At 38.7% G+C, this 15081-nt stretch overlaps 1 protein-coding gene and 1 long non-coding RNA gene across 2 annotated transcripts; both read left to right on the top strand.

The window, feature by feature from the left end:
* The first annotated feature begins 2645 nt into the window (after positions 1–2645).
* Positions 2646–13755, top strand: LOC136258400 (nicotinamide N-methyltransferase-like). The gene is made up of 2 exons (XM_066051715.1): positions 2646–2819; positions 12844–13755. The coding sequence occupies exons 1-2, from the start codon at positions 2722–2724 to the stop codon at positions 13646–13648; spliced, it is 903 nt and encodes a 300-aa protein (XP_065907787.1). The 5' UTR covers positions 2646–2721; the 3' UTR covers positions 13649–13755.
* On the top strand, positions 6085–7648 carry LOC136258404 (uncharacterized). The gene is made up of 3 exons (XR_010702779.1): positions 6085–6430; positions 7240–7289; positions 7339–7648. It is a non-coding gene; the product is annotated as an uncharacterized lncRNA (long non-coding RNA).
* Positions 13756–15081: the final 1326 nt, after the last annotated feature.

The raw sequence follows: 15081 nt of genomic DNA, 5'->3' as shown, positions 1-15081 counted from the left end.
ATGCTGATTCGCCAAAATTAAGTCACCATCATTTATGGTGCCTAACTAGTGCTGCCCATAGTTGCTACGTACCTACAATATTTTGCTAGGGTATATTAACACTTGCAAATATTTTACTGACCCTGTTGATAGTGCATTAATAAGCATAGAGGCTATTCTTCCAGCCAACTTAACCAGTCTATTTATTTAATTCTTCATATGTTACCACTAATATTTATCAACAGACTTCAGTATTATCAAACACACTAGTATAAATTTTGGTTAGGGTCTGCTCAGTTATTCACTTCAACCCATGCTTGCCTTGAGCTCAGAAAAAATTACCTTCATACGGACAGTGAAAGTCATCATTTTGCTAAACAGGCAATACTAAAGTTATGGTTAGGGTTGGCACAGATTAACATATTGCTATATATTGACAAATCCATGAAGTCAGTAGCTACCATGGTGGCACAGTGGTTCCATTCTGAGATCAAACACTGAGATCCAATCCCGAATGTTTTTCCCTTCATTTATAATTATAGGAGCTAGCCTGACAAAGTTGGCATCCAGGACCAGACGTGGGAATTGAAAGCAAAGACTTTCATATTTCCAGTAGATTGGATAATGATTGTGTTCTTCATATCCAGTACAGCATCAATGATGGACTTCTGATACGGATAAAAGGAGAGAAGCGAAAAAGATTCAACTAAAGTTAAAACTTTACTGGCCTCGGCACCATCCAAAGAATCATTACTGTGATGGGAGCTCTGAGAACTAACAGTGTTGGTGCTGGGCAGTCAGGTGCTGGGACTCTCTTCTACAGACACCTATGCACACAACACAGTATTATTTAATTTTGTATGAAGATTCATGAGGTATAAGACTCACCAGTGAATGTCCAGTTCTTTTAGGGTCACGTTGTAATAATTCTGAGCAACTGCTGCAAAGAGGCCTTCCTTCAGGACTGCAGTCATAGCATAGAAAATCTGCAGCCTCATTACAGCACACTTCACAATCCATGTGGTTGAACCGCCAAAGTCACGTGATCAAAATCAAGTGGTAAAGGGCCACTAAAATCACGTGATACTGGCTAAGGCAGCGAGTAATCATAGAGGGTGTGCGCGATGGTACCGCAATTGATTTGAAAAGCAAAAGCTTATATAGCAGCCCAGTAATAAGCTAATAAATACTCCCAAGAACTGTACCAGAATGGAATAGATTAGATGATGAGATTATTGAGACTGACTGTGTTGAAGAATTTAAGCAAAAATTAGCCCCTTCTATCTATATAGTTAAGTAACTTATCGTAATTGTATATATTTTTATAGTTTATTATTGTAATTGTACATATGTATAATAATTAAGTAACTTGTCGTAATTGTACATACTTATATAGTTAAGTAACTAATGGAAATTGTACACATGTAATTGCACATCAGCATTATACCCCTGGAGGGTCCTGCTGATTAACAATAAATAATAATAATAATAATAATAAAATACGGTACTGTAGTAGTGAATTCATGGGACGGATTGCGTGACAGTGGGAAGCAGACACGTCACAATACAGATAACTAAGATCACGTGATGCAATGACTTAAAATTCTCCCGTAAAGATGACGGAGATGATTACTTAAAGTTTCCCCGTAATGAAGACGGAACACATAACTTAAAGTTACTCCGTAAGTATGGTGGTGCTGGTTACTTAAAATTTTCCCGTAAAGGGTATGGTAAATTTTGCGTTTTAAGTAAATTTCTGCAAGACCAAAAAAAAGGAAATGGGGCTTAAACGGCCCCAAGACGCCCCTCCCCCAGTGCAAGTCACATCCACTTGATAATATGTACGTGTAGGCACATCCAAGGCACATTTCAAGGCCCAAGTTGGCACATCAAGGAACCGGCCCAAGTTGGCACATCAAGGAACCGGCCCAAGTTGGCACATCAAGGAACCGGCCCAAGTTGGCACATCAAGGCACCGTACATATTATCAAGGCACATCCACTTGATATTATGTACGGTCACATCCACTTGATAATATGTACGTGTAGCCACAACACGCAGCGACTTCTTGCAGACAATCCTTGTGTAGGGCTAACTATTGGAACTTGTGAGCTTTTAATCTAGCTCTTGAGGGCACGCCTCTATTTTATTTAAACCGGGTCACATGCGGGTCAGATCCGGATTACTATTCGGGTCAGTGGGTCAACAGTACTGGTCCACTTACAACGCTGGTATGAAGATAAGTTTTTGGTGAGTTCGAAGCGAGCTAGGGTTGGAGCGAGCGTCCTGGCGAAGTCGGGCCAACCCTAGTTCGCCTCGAACTCACCAAAACCTTACCTTCATACAGACAGTGAAAGACATCATTATGCTTAACAGGCAAACCGTTAGGGTCGGGTTCAGCTTTGGTATCTTCTTGTGCACCCGTTCCGTCCATTCCTGATTCTAGTCTCGCGTAGCCAGACCCCATTTCTCCGCACGGCGCTTATCGATTGGAAATTATAAGCGCCTGCTCTTTCGGAACAGGCGCTTATAATTTCCAATCGATAAGCGCCGTGCGGAGAAATAGGGTCTGGCTACGCGAGACTATCCTGATTCCGGTTCTAGTGTAGGGCTCACTAGCTCAGGCCCGCCCCAATTACACATGTGCACTGAACGTGATCATTTACAATAGCTTGCGAATGAGAGGTCGAGGCATTGATCCTCTCTTGCTGTCGACTGAAAAGATTAAACTTGCAACCAAACATGTTGTCCAGACCTTTTATCATCGCTTGCGGCCCTGGCATCAAAGCGTCCGCACGGAACATTTTTCGTTTGTTTTCATCAGCCGCCAGTCAGTCAAGGTAAAGACGCACACAGTAAACGTACTTCTAATAAGGTTAACCACTTATCACGGTGGTAGACATAGCTACTTATAATACAGTAACAATGCATGGCTATATTCGTCGGGCAGCCGAACACGATTTTTTCCGCTCTAATCGTCCGGCACTGTCATCCATAACTCATAGTATAGAGTATCAAACACACTAGTGTAGCAATGAAGGTACGTTTTGGGGGTGAGTGCGAGGGGAGCTAGGGTTGAAGCCAGCGTCCCGACAAAGCCGAGCCAACCCTAGCTCGCCTCGAACTGACTCACCCGGCTAGCTAGCTATAGGGTTGGAGCGAGCGTCCCGCAAAGCCTAGCTAGCTTCACTCAAAAAACTTACCTTACCTTTTTTGTAGCTTTAGCTTGGTCCCACCAATCAGTTAAAAAATCTTGTCAACAGCCATTGTTTCTTGCCCAATGCATGGAAAATACATGTATTTGCGTTATACAAATAGTGAAAGCCGGTCTCATCATTATACTTAACAGGCAGACGTCAGTTAGGGTTAGGGTCAGGTTCAGCTTTGGTTTCTGTATTCTTATATAGGTTTCTTCTTGAATGACACATATAAGGTAGAAACTAACAGAAGTGGGTAGCTGGCAGCGCAGTAGCTAAAGTGCACTGAACTAGTATGTGAGAGGTCCCGGGTTCAAGTCCCGCTCACAGACCTTTTCTTCTTCAATTTCTTAGGTTTTTTGTCCAATTTTTTTTATTCATGTCACTGCGGGATGAATAGCCACTGCCTATAATAATGATATCCTTAGTTAGTCATTCTAAGTTTGTCTCAGTTGTATGTTATTATGTTTTGGTACTCTTCCTTTCCATGTCAGTTTGTGCTGTGAATTTTGAATTGTGTGTTTTGAACATCTTAATGATGGTTTTTCACTCTCATATACTGCGATGGGTAAAGTGTAGCTACATGTAGTTGTGGATCTGCGAGTGCAGCAGTGTCATGCGGCATATAAAAAAAGACTGTTGGAAATTGTCACATTTGGCAAAGCACTAAATTTCAACCTCGATTCTTATGAAGCATGCATTAAGAACCATGCATTTCATGTCCTTTTTATAGTTTTAGCTTGGTCCCACCAATCAGTTGAAGTCTTGTCAATAGCCATTGTTTCTTGCCCAATGCATGGAAAATACATGTATTTGCGTTATATACAAATAAGGCAAAAGTGCACCCATTAGAATCCATAATTTGCCTGACAAACCTTACACAAAAACAAAGCCCTTGAATTTCTATATACAATGGCATTCATGTATGTAACACTTTCGTAGTGGCAGGCTGGCTGGCAAAAGCATACACCACATAGCCCATAGTTATTCACATTCATTTAACCATTATAAAAACATAAAAAAAAACCAAGACAAAGAAACCATTAAATTACAAACAAAGGAATCATTACAAAGGAACCACTACAAGAAACCATAAAATAGCTGTTGCATAATGAGATGAGTTACATAACCATTAACCAATATTGCTTTTACAAGCCATAATGACAATTTTAATGGTGTACAGAGTATTTATTTGAAGAAAAGCACTGGAATTTTGTACTTGTACATAAATAGGGCTTCAACCACAAATCAGTTGTCTAGTTGCTTGCTTCAAAGGATTCCTCTTAAACAGTTTCTCCTATACAAAATGTATGAGAAAAGTTCTTAATGGGTTTTAATAAAGTGCATCTTGTCCCGTCATCTCAGTAATTTGAAGAACTTCATGCCCATATTATAAGATCCTTTACTTTCCCAAATGAAATTTATGAATAGCAGAGTCTACAATGAAGCAATTACTTTTGAGGTGTTTGGGGCTGACAGTGAAAATATTATAGTTGAAATAATATAGTCTTTCGATGGGATTGTTTGCGTATCAACAAAATTTTTATTACAGCATCATAACTAGAGTTGTACCAGATTGGTAATTGGTAGAAGCCAATAATTAGCTGTTTTTACTATAATGGGAAATCAGTTGTAATGGGCTGAGGCCAGCAGACTATTAGTCTATTCAGCTTCAGCAGCTGCAGTACCACTGGAGGGCTGGTGTCAAAGGCTCTGGTATGTACTTAGATAATTTGTTTATGTTTTGTGGTAACCACTAAGATAAACAGTGATGGTTCAGGCCCTAGCCTGCTGGTCTGACTAGCAACTTTGATTGAGATAAGTGTACAATTTCACAGAATTGGCTTTACTAGCTCTACTTTTAGTGGAGTATGCACAAGTATAACTTGTACAGAACTACAGTCAGGTATCGGTTAAGTATTGGTAAAACAGGGTAAAAATATATCGGTTTTCCCTAAAAAGTGGGAATCAGTACAACACTAATCATAACCCATCAAAATGTCGCATTATGCCAGCATAAGACAACTTTCAGGATTTTTACACAATGTGCACACCAAACAGCAAATAATGGACTCACTACACAATTTTCATATTACAAAACACATAATGATTATATACTGTTTCTAGGTTCATTCTTTACAGAAATAAGATCAAGATACTCTAAGGCCATTCCAAATTGACTTCCTGTTTCCTGTGCACCAACATGGTTTTTAATTATGCTGGAAAGTTCCATTATTCTGTAAATTGACGTATTTTAGGTATAAGGTGATTGTTTTAGTCTGGATTTTTATCAGACACGACTGAGTGCATGGTGCGGGCAAGCATGTTGGTTAATCTGACTATTTTACTTGCAACTTTGTCCATGTTAACATGGATTGCCCATCTTCTGTAATAGACATACACGAAATAATATGTGTGTGTGTGTGTAGTTGTGTACATGGGTAGTAGTTTTACTGGCCACTCACATGGCAAAGTTTGTTTGGACAGGATGGAAAACAGGAATCAAGTTGGAGTGGCCTAATAGAGTGGTCACCTATTCTAATACAACAGTCAGAAAACTATCTGTCGCATCGGCTTTCCTTGGCTGCACAACACGCTACCTTGATGCATAATGTGGTACCCCTCTGCGTGGGCAGTTCAAAGGCGCCGCGAGTGCTATAATTCGTATATAGTACTACTGCACTAACCGCAGCGAGTGCATTATAATGTATAATACACTGACTGCAGTGCAATATATTTAAATTGCACTGGCTGTGGCTTTGTGCTATATTGCACAAGTAGGCTAAGGCTGCTACGACACCTCACCTAATAGGTGGCAAGACGCTATACTGTTTACTCGAATTCTTATATAGTCTAACATACAAAATTCGATTGTGGGGCCATACAGGCACGTCACTACTACATTATACCACAGATACTATACTTACAAAGGATTGGCAACGCGCATAACAACCGTTCGATAATCCTCGTTATGGTCACGTGAGTTGTTACGTAAGTGAGCGCGTCTATTGTCATAGATACGGCTGAGACGACAGCCGTTCCCAGTGCTGTTATTCGTTGTCTACGAGAGGGGAACTACTCTTGCAAAAGATTATTGTAGCGAGTTACGACCGCAGGTCCATTTCGTCATTGCCAATGGATTTATACAAGAGATCCGGTGACTCGGCTGCAGCTGAGCTGTGACGGTGGAATTAACACTGTTGTATCCGAGCTGGAATCTCACCTGAAAGGTCAACGAATGGATTATACTGCTGGTATGTGATATCAATATGATGATGTACTACTGATAAACCATGATAGTGCACCCGGCGGTTGTATGGAGTAAACATCGAGGTAAAATCGATCAATCTGCCTGTATCACTTGTATTCTTGCATACTCAAAGTTTTGATTCCCTGCAGTCTATTTCCTATTGAACACTATCAGATGAGCATATGAAGTTGTTGTGCCTCTACTTGTGAAAGATCCCATGGTTTTTCCCATTTTTCATGGGTACTGCACCTCTAGTGCCATGAAATTCTAATATGCATATGCATTTCATGGCCTATGAAACAAATCATGAAATGACTTTCATATTACATTCACGATTTAACTTTGATGGCATGGCTGTCATAAGCATTTCATGGTGTAGTGCTCTGGTATAGTGCATTAACTACATACAGTATGTGTCTGCCTTGGTTGAGAGGTCAGCAACCAAGTAATTAGCTGGAGTGAAAGATTTCAGATTTCAAGAATTGACATACAAGATTTAGAGCTTGTTGCTGACCCCTCAGCACTGAGTAGTTGCAACTGATCACACAAGCTGTGATAGATGCGATTGTAATGCTGTGTCAATTTCATTATCCTCCCAAACTAGTGATTTTTCTGTAACTATGAAATCAATTCTAAGAGGGAATTCAACAAATCCATCTATGACATGTCTACATTTCATGGCTGTTCCTTAAGAGTACGTGGCTATATTGATCTGAATAATATGTCAGGTTTCATAACAGAGTAACAGCATCTTAAACAGCAATTTGTATTATTGTTACAACAATATATAAGCACTGTTTGTCACTTTTCTAGCATTTTTTACAGTCTACAAAAGGGTGGAAACATGCTATCAACAATAGTTGGTATGTGGTTGTGCTATTCAGTATACTGTGCTTATTTGTACTGATACAGAGTCTGAACTGCAGTGGACAATACTGAACATGATGTGCCGAGGTAGTATCAGACAAACTTATTTCGGTTCATGGCTACTAAATAACAGTTATTGTATTTGTCTATAATGTATGGTGTGTGTATACGTTTTGTTCATGATTGATACTGGCGACGCCAGGTTTGTATGCTACCTTCAGTGTGACATGGGTACATCAATTCGATATCCAGTGGACCAACTATATCAATGTAGGCTCTTGATTGACTACTGTATGCACCAATATAAACTACGTTGATGTCTCACATATAGTGTGCTTCACTACTAGCAGCTTCATTTTGCTTCCACTACTGTCTCCCTCACTGTGTCTAGATAAAATGACCATCTCAACCAAGTGGTGGATGGCTATACACCAGTGACTGTGACTTCATGGCAATACATTGAGCTGCTGGATCACATGTATTGATGGCTAATGCCACATCTGAATTTGAGCTCATGCATGTTTGCATTGCATTACCATAACATTAAGCTCTCTTTTGCTGTATAGTAACTTGCTGTTTCTTCTCCCACTACTACGACAAAACTCCACTAATCAACATAACGAAATGACTTCAAAATGAGCTTCAAATCACAACTTAGGAAATAATTTTAGCCTCTGTGAAACAAAGCAGTACACTTTACTAATGGTTTCAAGTATTCTCTTATAAATGTGTTCAACAAAGCGGTTGTGTTTCTTTGTAAAAACTCCACAAGTGTGAGTAGCCATGAGTTTTGGAACTTCTTTACACGCTAGGTTGATGTTTTAGGGTGTGTTACGCTATTTTCCTTTATCAGTTACTCACCTAGTAGTGCTGGGCTCTTTTGAAGAAGGTTGTACGTCAATAGAGATAACTACCCGTGTTAAGGAAGAAGAAACTAAGAATCTTGTGCGTCTAGTAACCGGGCAGAGGGCGCGCAAAGACCATAACGAGGATTGGATATGACGTCACTATTGTTTTGATCGCGCGTTGCCAATCCTTTGTAAGTATAGTATCTGTGATTATACATGCGATATAAAAGCAGCCAATGGTGATCAAAGAGGCAAACACGGCAGGTAAAACTGTATTTACATATATATACGTAGTTACATACCTTACTAGTTTGATCAAGCTTCCTTCCACCTTAAATCGCTTTTTAAAATAAAATTATTCTAATTGATACTCACCATAACAATCGATTGTGGCGTTGCCATGTAATTCTATGGTGAAGGCTATGCTTGATACGTAATAATGTTGTTAGTTTTAGAGCACCATAATTGACATTGGCATTCTACCTTATAAAAGAAATGTAGCTGCAGCATTGGATCTTTCCACCTATTAGGTGAGTGGTACATACATAGCAGTTATACAACGTGCACTTGTGCTCTGCCTGTATAAACGCACTTCTATATATCATGAACCATGATAGTGGGTTCATAATAGGGATCGCCCATGTTTTTTGCAAAAATCCTAATAGAACGCACACCTAAAAACCACCTTGAAAAGCATCCTTCAACTCAAAACAACCCTCTGGTGGTTCTTTGCAATGAGTATAGGTCCACTACTAAGTATCAAGTGAAAAGGAAACAGTATGTGTATTTCAGACAAAACTGAAAATTGCCATTTTGTTCATATTATTATTCTTATTATTCATAATATTATTCTTTCACAGGCATAGCAAAGTTTACAAGGAGAATCCTGGGATAAAAAGTAGCAAGGCTTGCTGAATGGATCATTGTGCGTGTCCATGACCTATTTTTGATTTCGTTTTCAAATGGAAACAGCCCAAACCAGGCTGTTTCTTCTTGCCAAAACGTCATTACTCTCGAGAAGCCATACAAGATTGCACTCAAAGTTAGGTTTTTTGGTGTGCGCTGCTTGTGGCTAATAGAATCTGTCTTTACTAAACTCAGTATAGGCCAGAAAGCTTAATCTGGGGTGATGACTTTGTTGCAAGGTGGTTTTTTCGTTTCATGATTATTGTATGTGGGCGGATTATCCAGATTAAATACTCTAATAGAGCAGTCATGTAAATACTCTAATAATGCAGTCAAGTGTATAACAACAATCTTTGCGCTGAATTTGACAGCTATTAAAGGCACAATTAATGTAAATTGTAGCTCATATTGGCAGACTCTCAGTCTGTATGCACATTGCAATTTGATCAGTTTCATGTTTGCACTGAAACGTTGACTGTGTTACTATGCAGAATGCAAAATTACACTATTCACCACAGTCTTCATTATCAAAGAAATCCATGTTAATTTGTACACATGATATTGCAGTCAATAGTGTGAGAAGATATTGCTGAGATGATGATATGTTCCAACAACTTGCAGCAAATACTAGTCAATGATATAGGCCTATAGTTCGATGGATTAGTACATGGGCCTTTCTTGTATACTGGTGTTGTATATGCCCTCTTCCAGTCTGAAGGGAGTTCACCTTGATGTATAATGCAGTCAGGTGTATAACAACAATCCTTGCACTGAATTTGACAGCTATCAAAGGCACCAGTAATGTAAATTGTAGCTCATATTAGGAGACTCTCAGTCTGTATACACATTGCAATTTGATCAGTTTCATGTGTGTACTGAAATGTTGACAGTGTTACTATGCAGAATGCAAAATTACACTATTTACAACAGTTTTCTTCATTATCCATTACTGGATTAATGAAAAGTACACAAACTAGATGAATAAAAAATTGAAAATTTTAAAATAGGAATAGGGATCGCTGAAAAAAGCCACAAAACAAGAAGGGATTGCTGGGGTGGTAATGTAAACCACAAATCCCTATTTTGACTCACTTCAAAATGACAGAGCATGTAACTAAATATTTATGACAGAGAGTCAAAATAGGGATTTGTGGTTTACAATACCACCCCAGTGATCCCTTCTTGTTTTGTGGCTTTTTTTAGCGATCCCTATTCCCATTTTAAAATTTTCAATTTTTTATTCATCTTAATATGTGACTGGATTTTGGAAAAACGATCCAAATCGCACATTAGAAGTTCCGAGATAAACGGTTTTAAAGAATTCAAGCCAGCATAACTCTCCAAGGATAGCAAGCACGCGTATGAAACTTACACAAAAGATGCATCAATCTGTTACCTTTCAAGCCACTTCCAGTACTTGTAGCTGCTTGTACAGTTTCCCGCCAAATAAGATAGAAAATCTGAGCAGTTGGACGAGCGAGGTAGTATCACGAGTGCTCACAAAGGGGTGGAGGCTGGGGGGTGGCGGGGAGGGCAAAAGTTAGACCTCAAAATGGAGGCAGACCACGATTGGAGTCCAGACACCAGATTACAGGGCTGTGCTGGCTCCTTAGTGGCTGATATGTAGCAAAATCAGCAGAGAACACGTCTGGCCAACATTATGAGGCTGTCCACCAGTAAACCACTGACTCTTGCCAAGCCAGGTCCTTCACAAGGCCTGAAACCGCCATTTGAGCACTCCACACCACCCAGAAAAGATGTGTGTAAAAACCAGCCTCGTGTAGTTTGAGTAGTGCTGAGGGTCAAAACTTGTAGTACGATAGTGTAGCTATCCACTGGTGGTGTTAGTTTGATTTTGCCTGATGTGCGATTTGGATCGGTTCTTTAAAATCTGGTCACATATTAGGATTTGCCTGATATAAGCGTCCAAGAACACAGGCATACATATATATCAGGCAAATCCCAAGTGGCAATGGTATCAGTAATATATACCTCTTGAGCATGCTCACCTAATAGACGAAAAGACAAACCCCATTAGATTACACACAGGTATCTAAACTACAAAATCATGGGCTACGGTATTTGTAAGATGCTATTCATATGTTATTGTTGATTGTTAAAAACTTTACAATAAACATTCTATGGCTGGATCAAAATTATTTGTAATTCTGATGCCAGAGCAGTCGGATGGGGGAAAAAGATTACTGTGGTTCAGTTAGTGGTTTCTGTTAAATCTGTTACATGCACAACAAGATTAACTCACAAGGAGGAAATATACTAAATATGGCATGATTTTCTGCAATGGACTGTATTCATACACTACAGCCTGTACACAGTACATTTCTAAAGAAACAATTGTGGGTTTAAATTTTGTTAGTTTTAGTGGTTCTATTTCTAACCACAGCGTTAACCCTGTTAGGATTCCTAGGCTGCTAAGGTAAGTACAATTTACTGACTTTTAAAACATCTGAGCCATCATGTTACATGGTTGAAATGTGCTGTGTAGAAAAACACTTCCCTACATTGCTAGAACAATTATTCAGTGATGTCTAGTGGTCAAACAATACCTTTTCCTTCAAGAGAACACTTACCTACACTAATGTATTAGAGTGTACGCCAAATTCAAGCCCACAATGTAAAGCTCAACACATAGGATCAAAGGAATCTAATGCTTTGTACTTCCTCAGGGATTTGTGGTCAGGGCTATATTATGATATCGCCCAGACCACAAGGCGATTATCATGATATCATCCTGTGTTCAAGTCAAGATATGAATATCCTATGGTTTCCTTCGATCTGCATGTGTCAAAATGGTATACATGTATGTACAATCAGGGGTGTAGCCAGGATTTTCTGGAAGGGGGTTTGGATTTGAAGTGCACAAACGTCTTTGGGAGGAAAGCCTGGGTATTTCCCCTGAACCACGTTTGCATGAAAATGATGCATACACAAAATGTGTCCTTCATTAAAAGGTGCCGTTTGTGCATCTAACTAGCTTAAACCTACACACTGCAGTTATTATTATTAGTAATGCTTTACAGTGACCAGCACTAAAGGTTTGACAGCAACATGTGCTGCAGCCTTAGGATTACCTAACTTAACAACAGCTGAGACTTAAATGACTTATAGCAAATAAGGTGAAACAGAAAAGGAGCCAACGTAAGGGAAAAAATTTTTCCAACTCCAGGATTTGAACTGCAGGTTACCCATTGTCTAGTTTATGCAACTTATAGAACTATAAACCTACGGGTGTATCGTAATATATACTGACTAACTAATCTTCATTTCCAGACACTGACGTAATATTATACTGACAGCCAACTTCACTGAGCTTCTTAGATGGGAGTCCTCCACATTATAGTTGGTAATACTTTCTTCCGGGTATATATTATTCTCGGTCAGTCCTGCTGTTGACTTCGGACTTGGCTTGTACTCCAATAATATATTCGATACATCATGTGCCCGCAACATGTGATAAATAAACAAAACATTCATCATGTAAATATACACCAACTATTCATGGTCTGTGCTAACCTGACACATGTATAACACAACCACTCAAGTTTATCGCAGCTGCTACCTATTAAAAATAATGCATTGTGACCTTCCAAAGCAGTACAGAGCCATGCCAGTGTGCAAGTAGCTACAAGAGAGCTCAGGGCTGTAAGATTTGGTGTGATTTTCAAATTAAAAATTCTGCTTCTGACTGAAGGGGGGTTCATCCGAACCCCCCTGGCTACGCCCTTGATAATGATATCTATATATGTATGCATTATTAGTGTGTATAAATGTACAGTGACAGTGGTGTTATGGAGGAGCGTTATAATGACACAAAGAGATACTTGAATCTCCACTATCCTTTTTCTGTGCTTGAGAAGAATGCACCAATGGTTGCAGGCTCACTCATATCTCCACAGACACCTCAATACTTTCACAACTTCTATCAACAGTATCACAAGGAGTGGGATAATTCTACTGCACTTCTACTGGAAGTTGGAGGGGGTCCTTGTATTTACACATACATCAGTGCTGTGCCATATGTGGATAAGATATATCATGCTGACTATCTGAAAGCCAACTTAAATGAAGTGTCCATGTGGATAAACAAGGATCCTGATGCTTTTGATTGGTCTCCTTACTTTAAATACGTTATACAAGAGCTTGAAGGTAAAACTAGTTTTGATGCTGTGCTAGAACATGAAGACAAGTTACGTGGTTTACTACATGTACTTCCATGTGACATAAAGGCTGATGTCATAGTTCCAGCTGTTAAAGCACCGGTAGATATTTTAAGCAGTAGCTTTTGTTTTGGTACTTGTTTTGATTCCTTAGAAGATTATAAAGCTGGCTTGAAGAAAGTTTATGACATGATAACTCCCAATGGCTTTTTTGTGTCACAGACAAGTTTAGAGCATACTTGGTATAGGTTTGAAGACAAGCGATATCATACTTCTTTTTCTTTGTCATTGGAAGATGTGGAACGGTATTACAAAGAAATTGGCTTTGATGTCCTTCATGCAGACTTCTGGACTAAGCCTATGGAAGTAAGAAACATTATAAATGATGCTGGAGGCCACAGCTTTGTTGTAGCACGAAAGTAATTATTATTATTATTCACTGTCATGACCACAGAACATAATATAGTCAGTTGAACTGCTAATGTAGGCATCACATGATTTTAATGGATGTATTTTCTTTTGAACAGTAATAATACTTATTATGTGCTTATATTGCTTTTCAAATCTTTTGCCTGGGTTTGCGAAAACAGGCCAATTCATGTGGGCACAAATTCTGTCTACTTAGAAATACGTGAACTTCAAAACGCATAACTTTTTTTTATATTGTGAGCATGCACTTTTTAGCCTCTATTAAGCCTATATATAGTAGTTTCTAACATGATAACTACACTTATAGCATTATGATTTTGGTGAAAAGATCGAGATACTCTAATAAAGCAGCCAGGCAATAAACTACTCTAATATAACAGTCACTTAGCTGTAATGGAAACCCCTTTTCAAAATTCCTGCATACACCTCTGAGATCTATATTAATTATGTGCTTTTGTATAATACATGTGACCATTTAATGGTGCTTTAATTGTGTAAATTATTTGATGTCATACATGAAAAGATATAGTACAGGTTTATGTAAATGTTAATTTAGATTGTGCATAATATAAGAACTACTGTTATAATCTGTTTTACATATCTTGGTTCATTGATGTGATAATTTGATGTGTTTATGCTGTAATTGATTTCAAAGAATTTCTGTTTTGTTCTAATATGTGAATTTTGCTCCTTCCTTTTGTCTTCCTATTTATTTGACAGTTGAAACATCGCTATTATTACAATTAATTTTATTAAAGAGAATGCCTAACCAATAATGGTTGCAGGTTCATTGCTTTCTGTGTCAACTCCCCTACACTTACATGGCACCTATGGAATTAACTTGAGGCACTCCAGTAAAAGCCACTAAGTGCCTTTCCTTATTGTACATGTATTGACTTCCAAATCCATGATACCAATTTTATGTTGTATAATGGTTTGCACATTATCTGCCTTGAAATGTAGCTATATTCCTAGTGGCAAATCTAGAAATTTTTCAGTGTGGGTTTCAGATTTATACACCAGGTCTAGGAGCAGATATAGAACTTTGCTTCATAGTGTGTGAAGTACAGGGTTATACGTACCTTAAGGGAATTTGAAGGGGGGTTAACATACAATGCAAAATGCCTCATCACTTTAATTAATAGACAAAAATATTATGTGAATTCAAAAAGGGTACATGATGTCTACCACACAAAAATAAACAAATTAGCTATTATATAGGGTTGATGTGTTTGGTCAACTGTGACAGTTAGTAATGATCTTCACAATCACTTCATCCCAACTATTACCCAGCTCCAGTCGTTTATAAAGGCTGGGATGTTTTCTGTTGGCTGACTTGAGAAATTCAACTGCTTTAGTAAACTTGTGGTAATCAGTTGCTCTAAGAATTTTGGCAATATCTTCATCTGCTATTACAGCCTTGGAGA

This window comes from Dysidea avara, chromosome 6, assembly GCF_963678975.1.
Source record: "Dysidea avara chromosome 6, odDysAvar1.4, whole genome shotgun sequence".
Lineage (NCBI taxonomy): Eukaryota > Metazoa > Porifera > Demospongiae > Dictyoceratida > Dysideidae > Dysidea > Dysidea avara.
The sequence above is the reverse complement of the archived record's forward strand: the minus strand, read 5'-3'. Positions and strand labels throughout refer to the sequence as shown.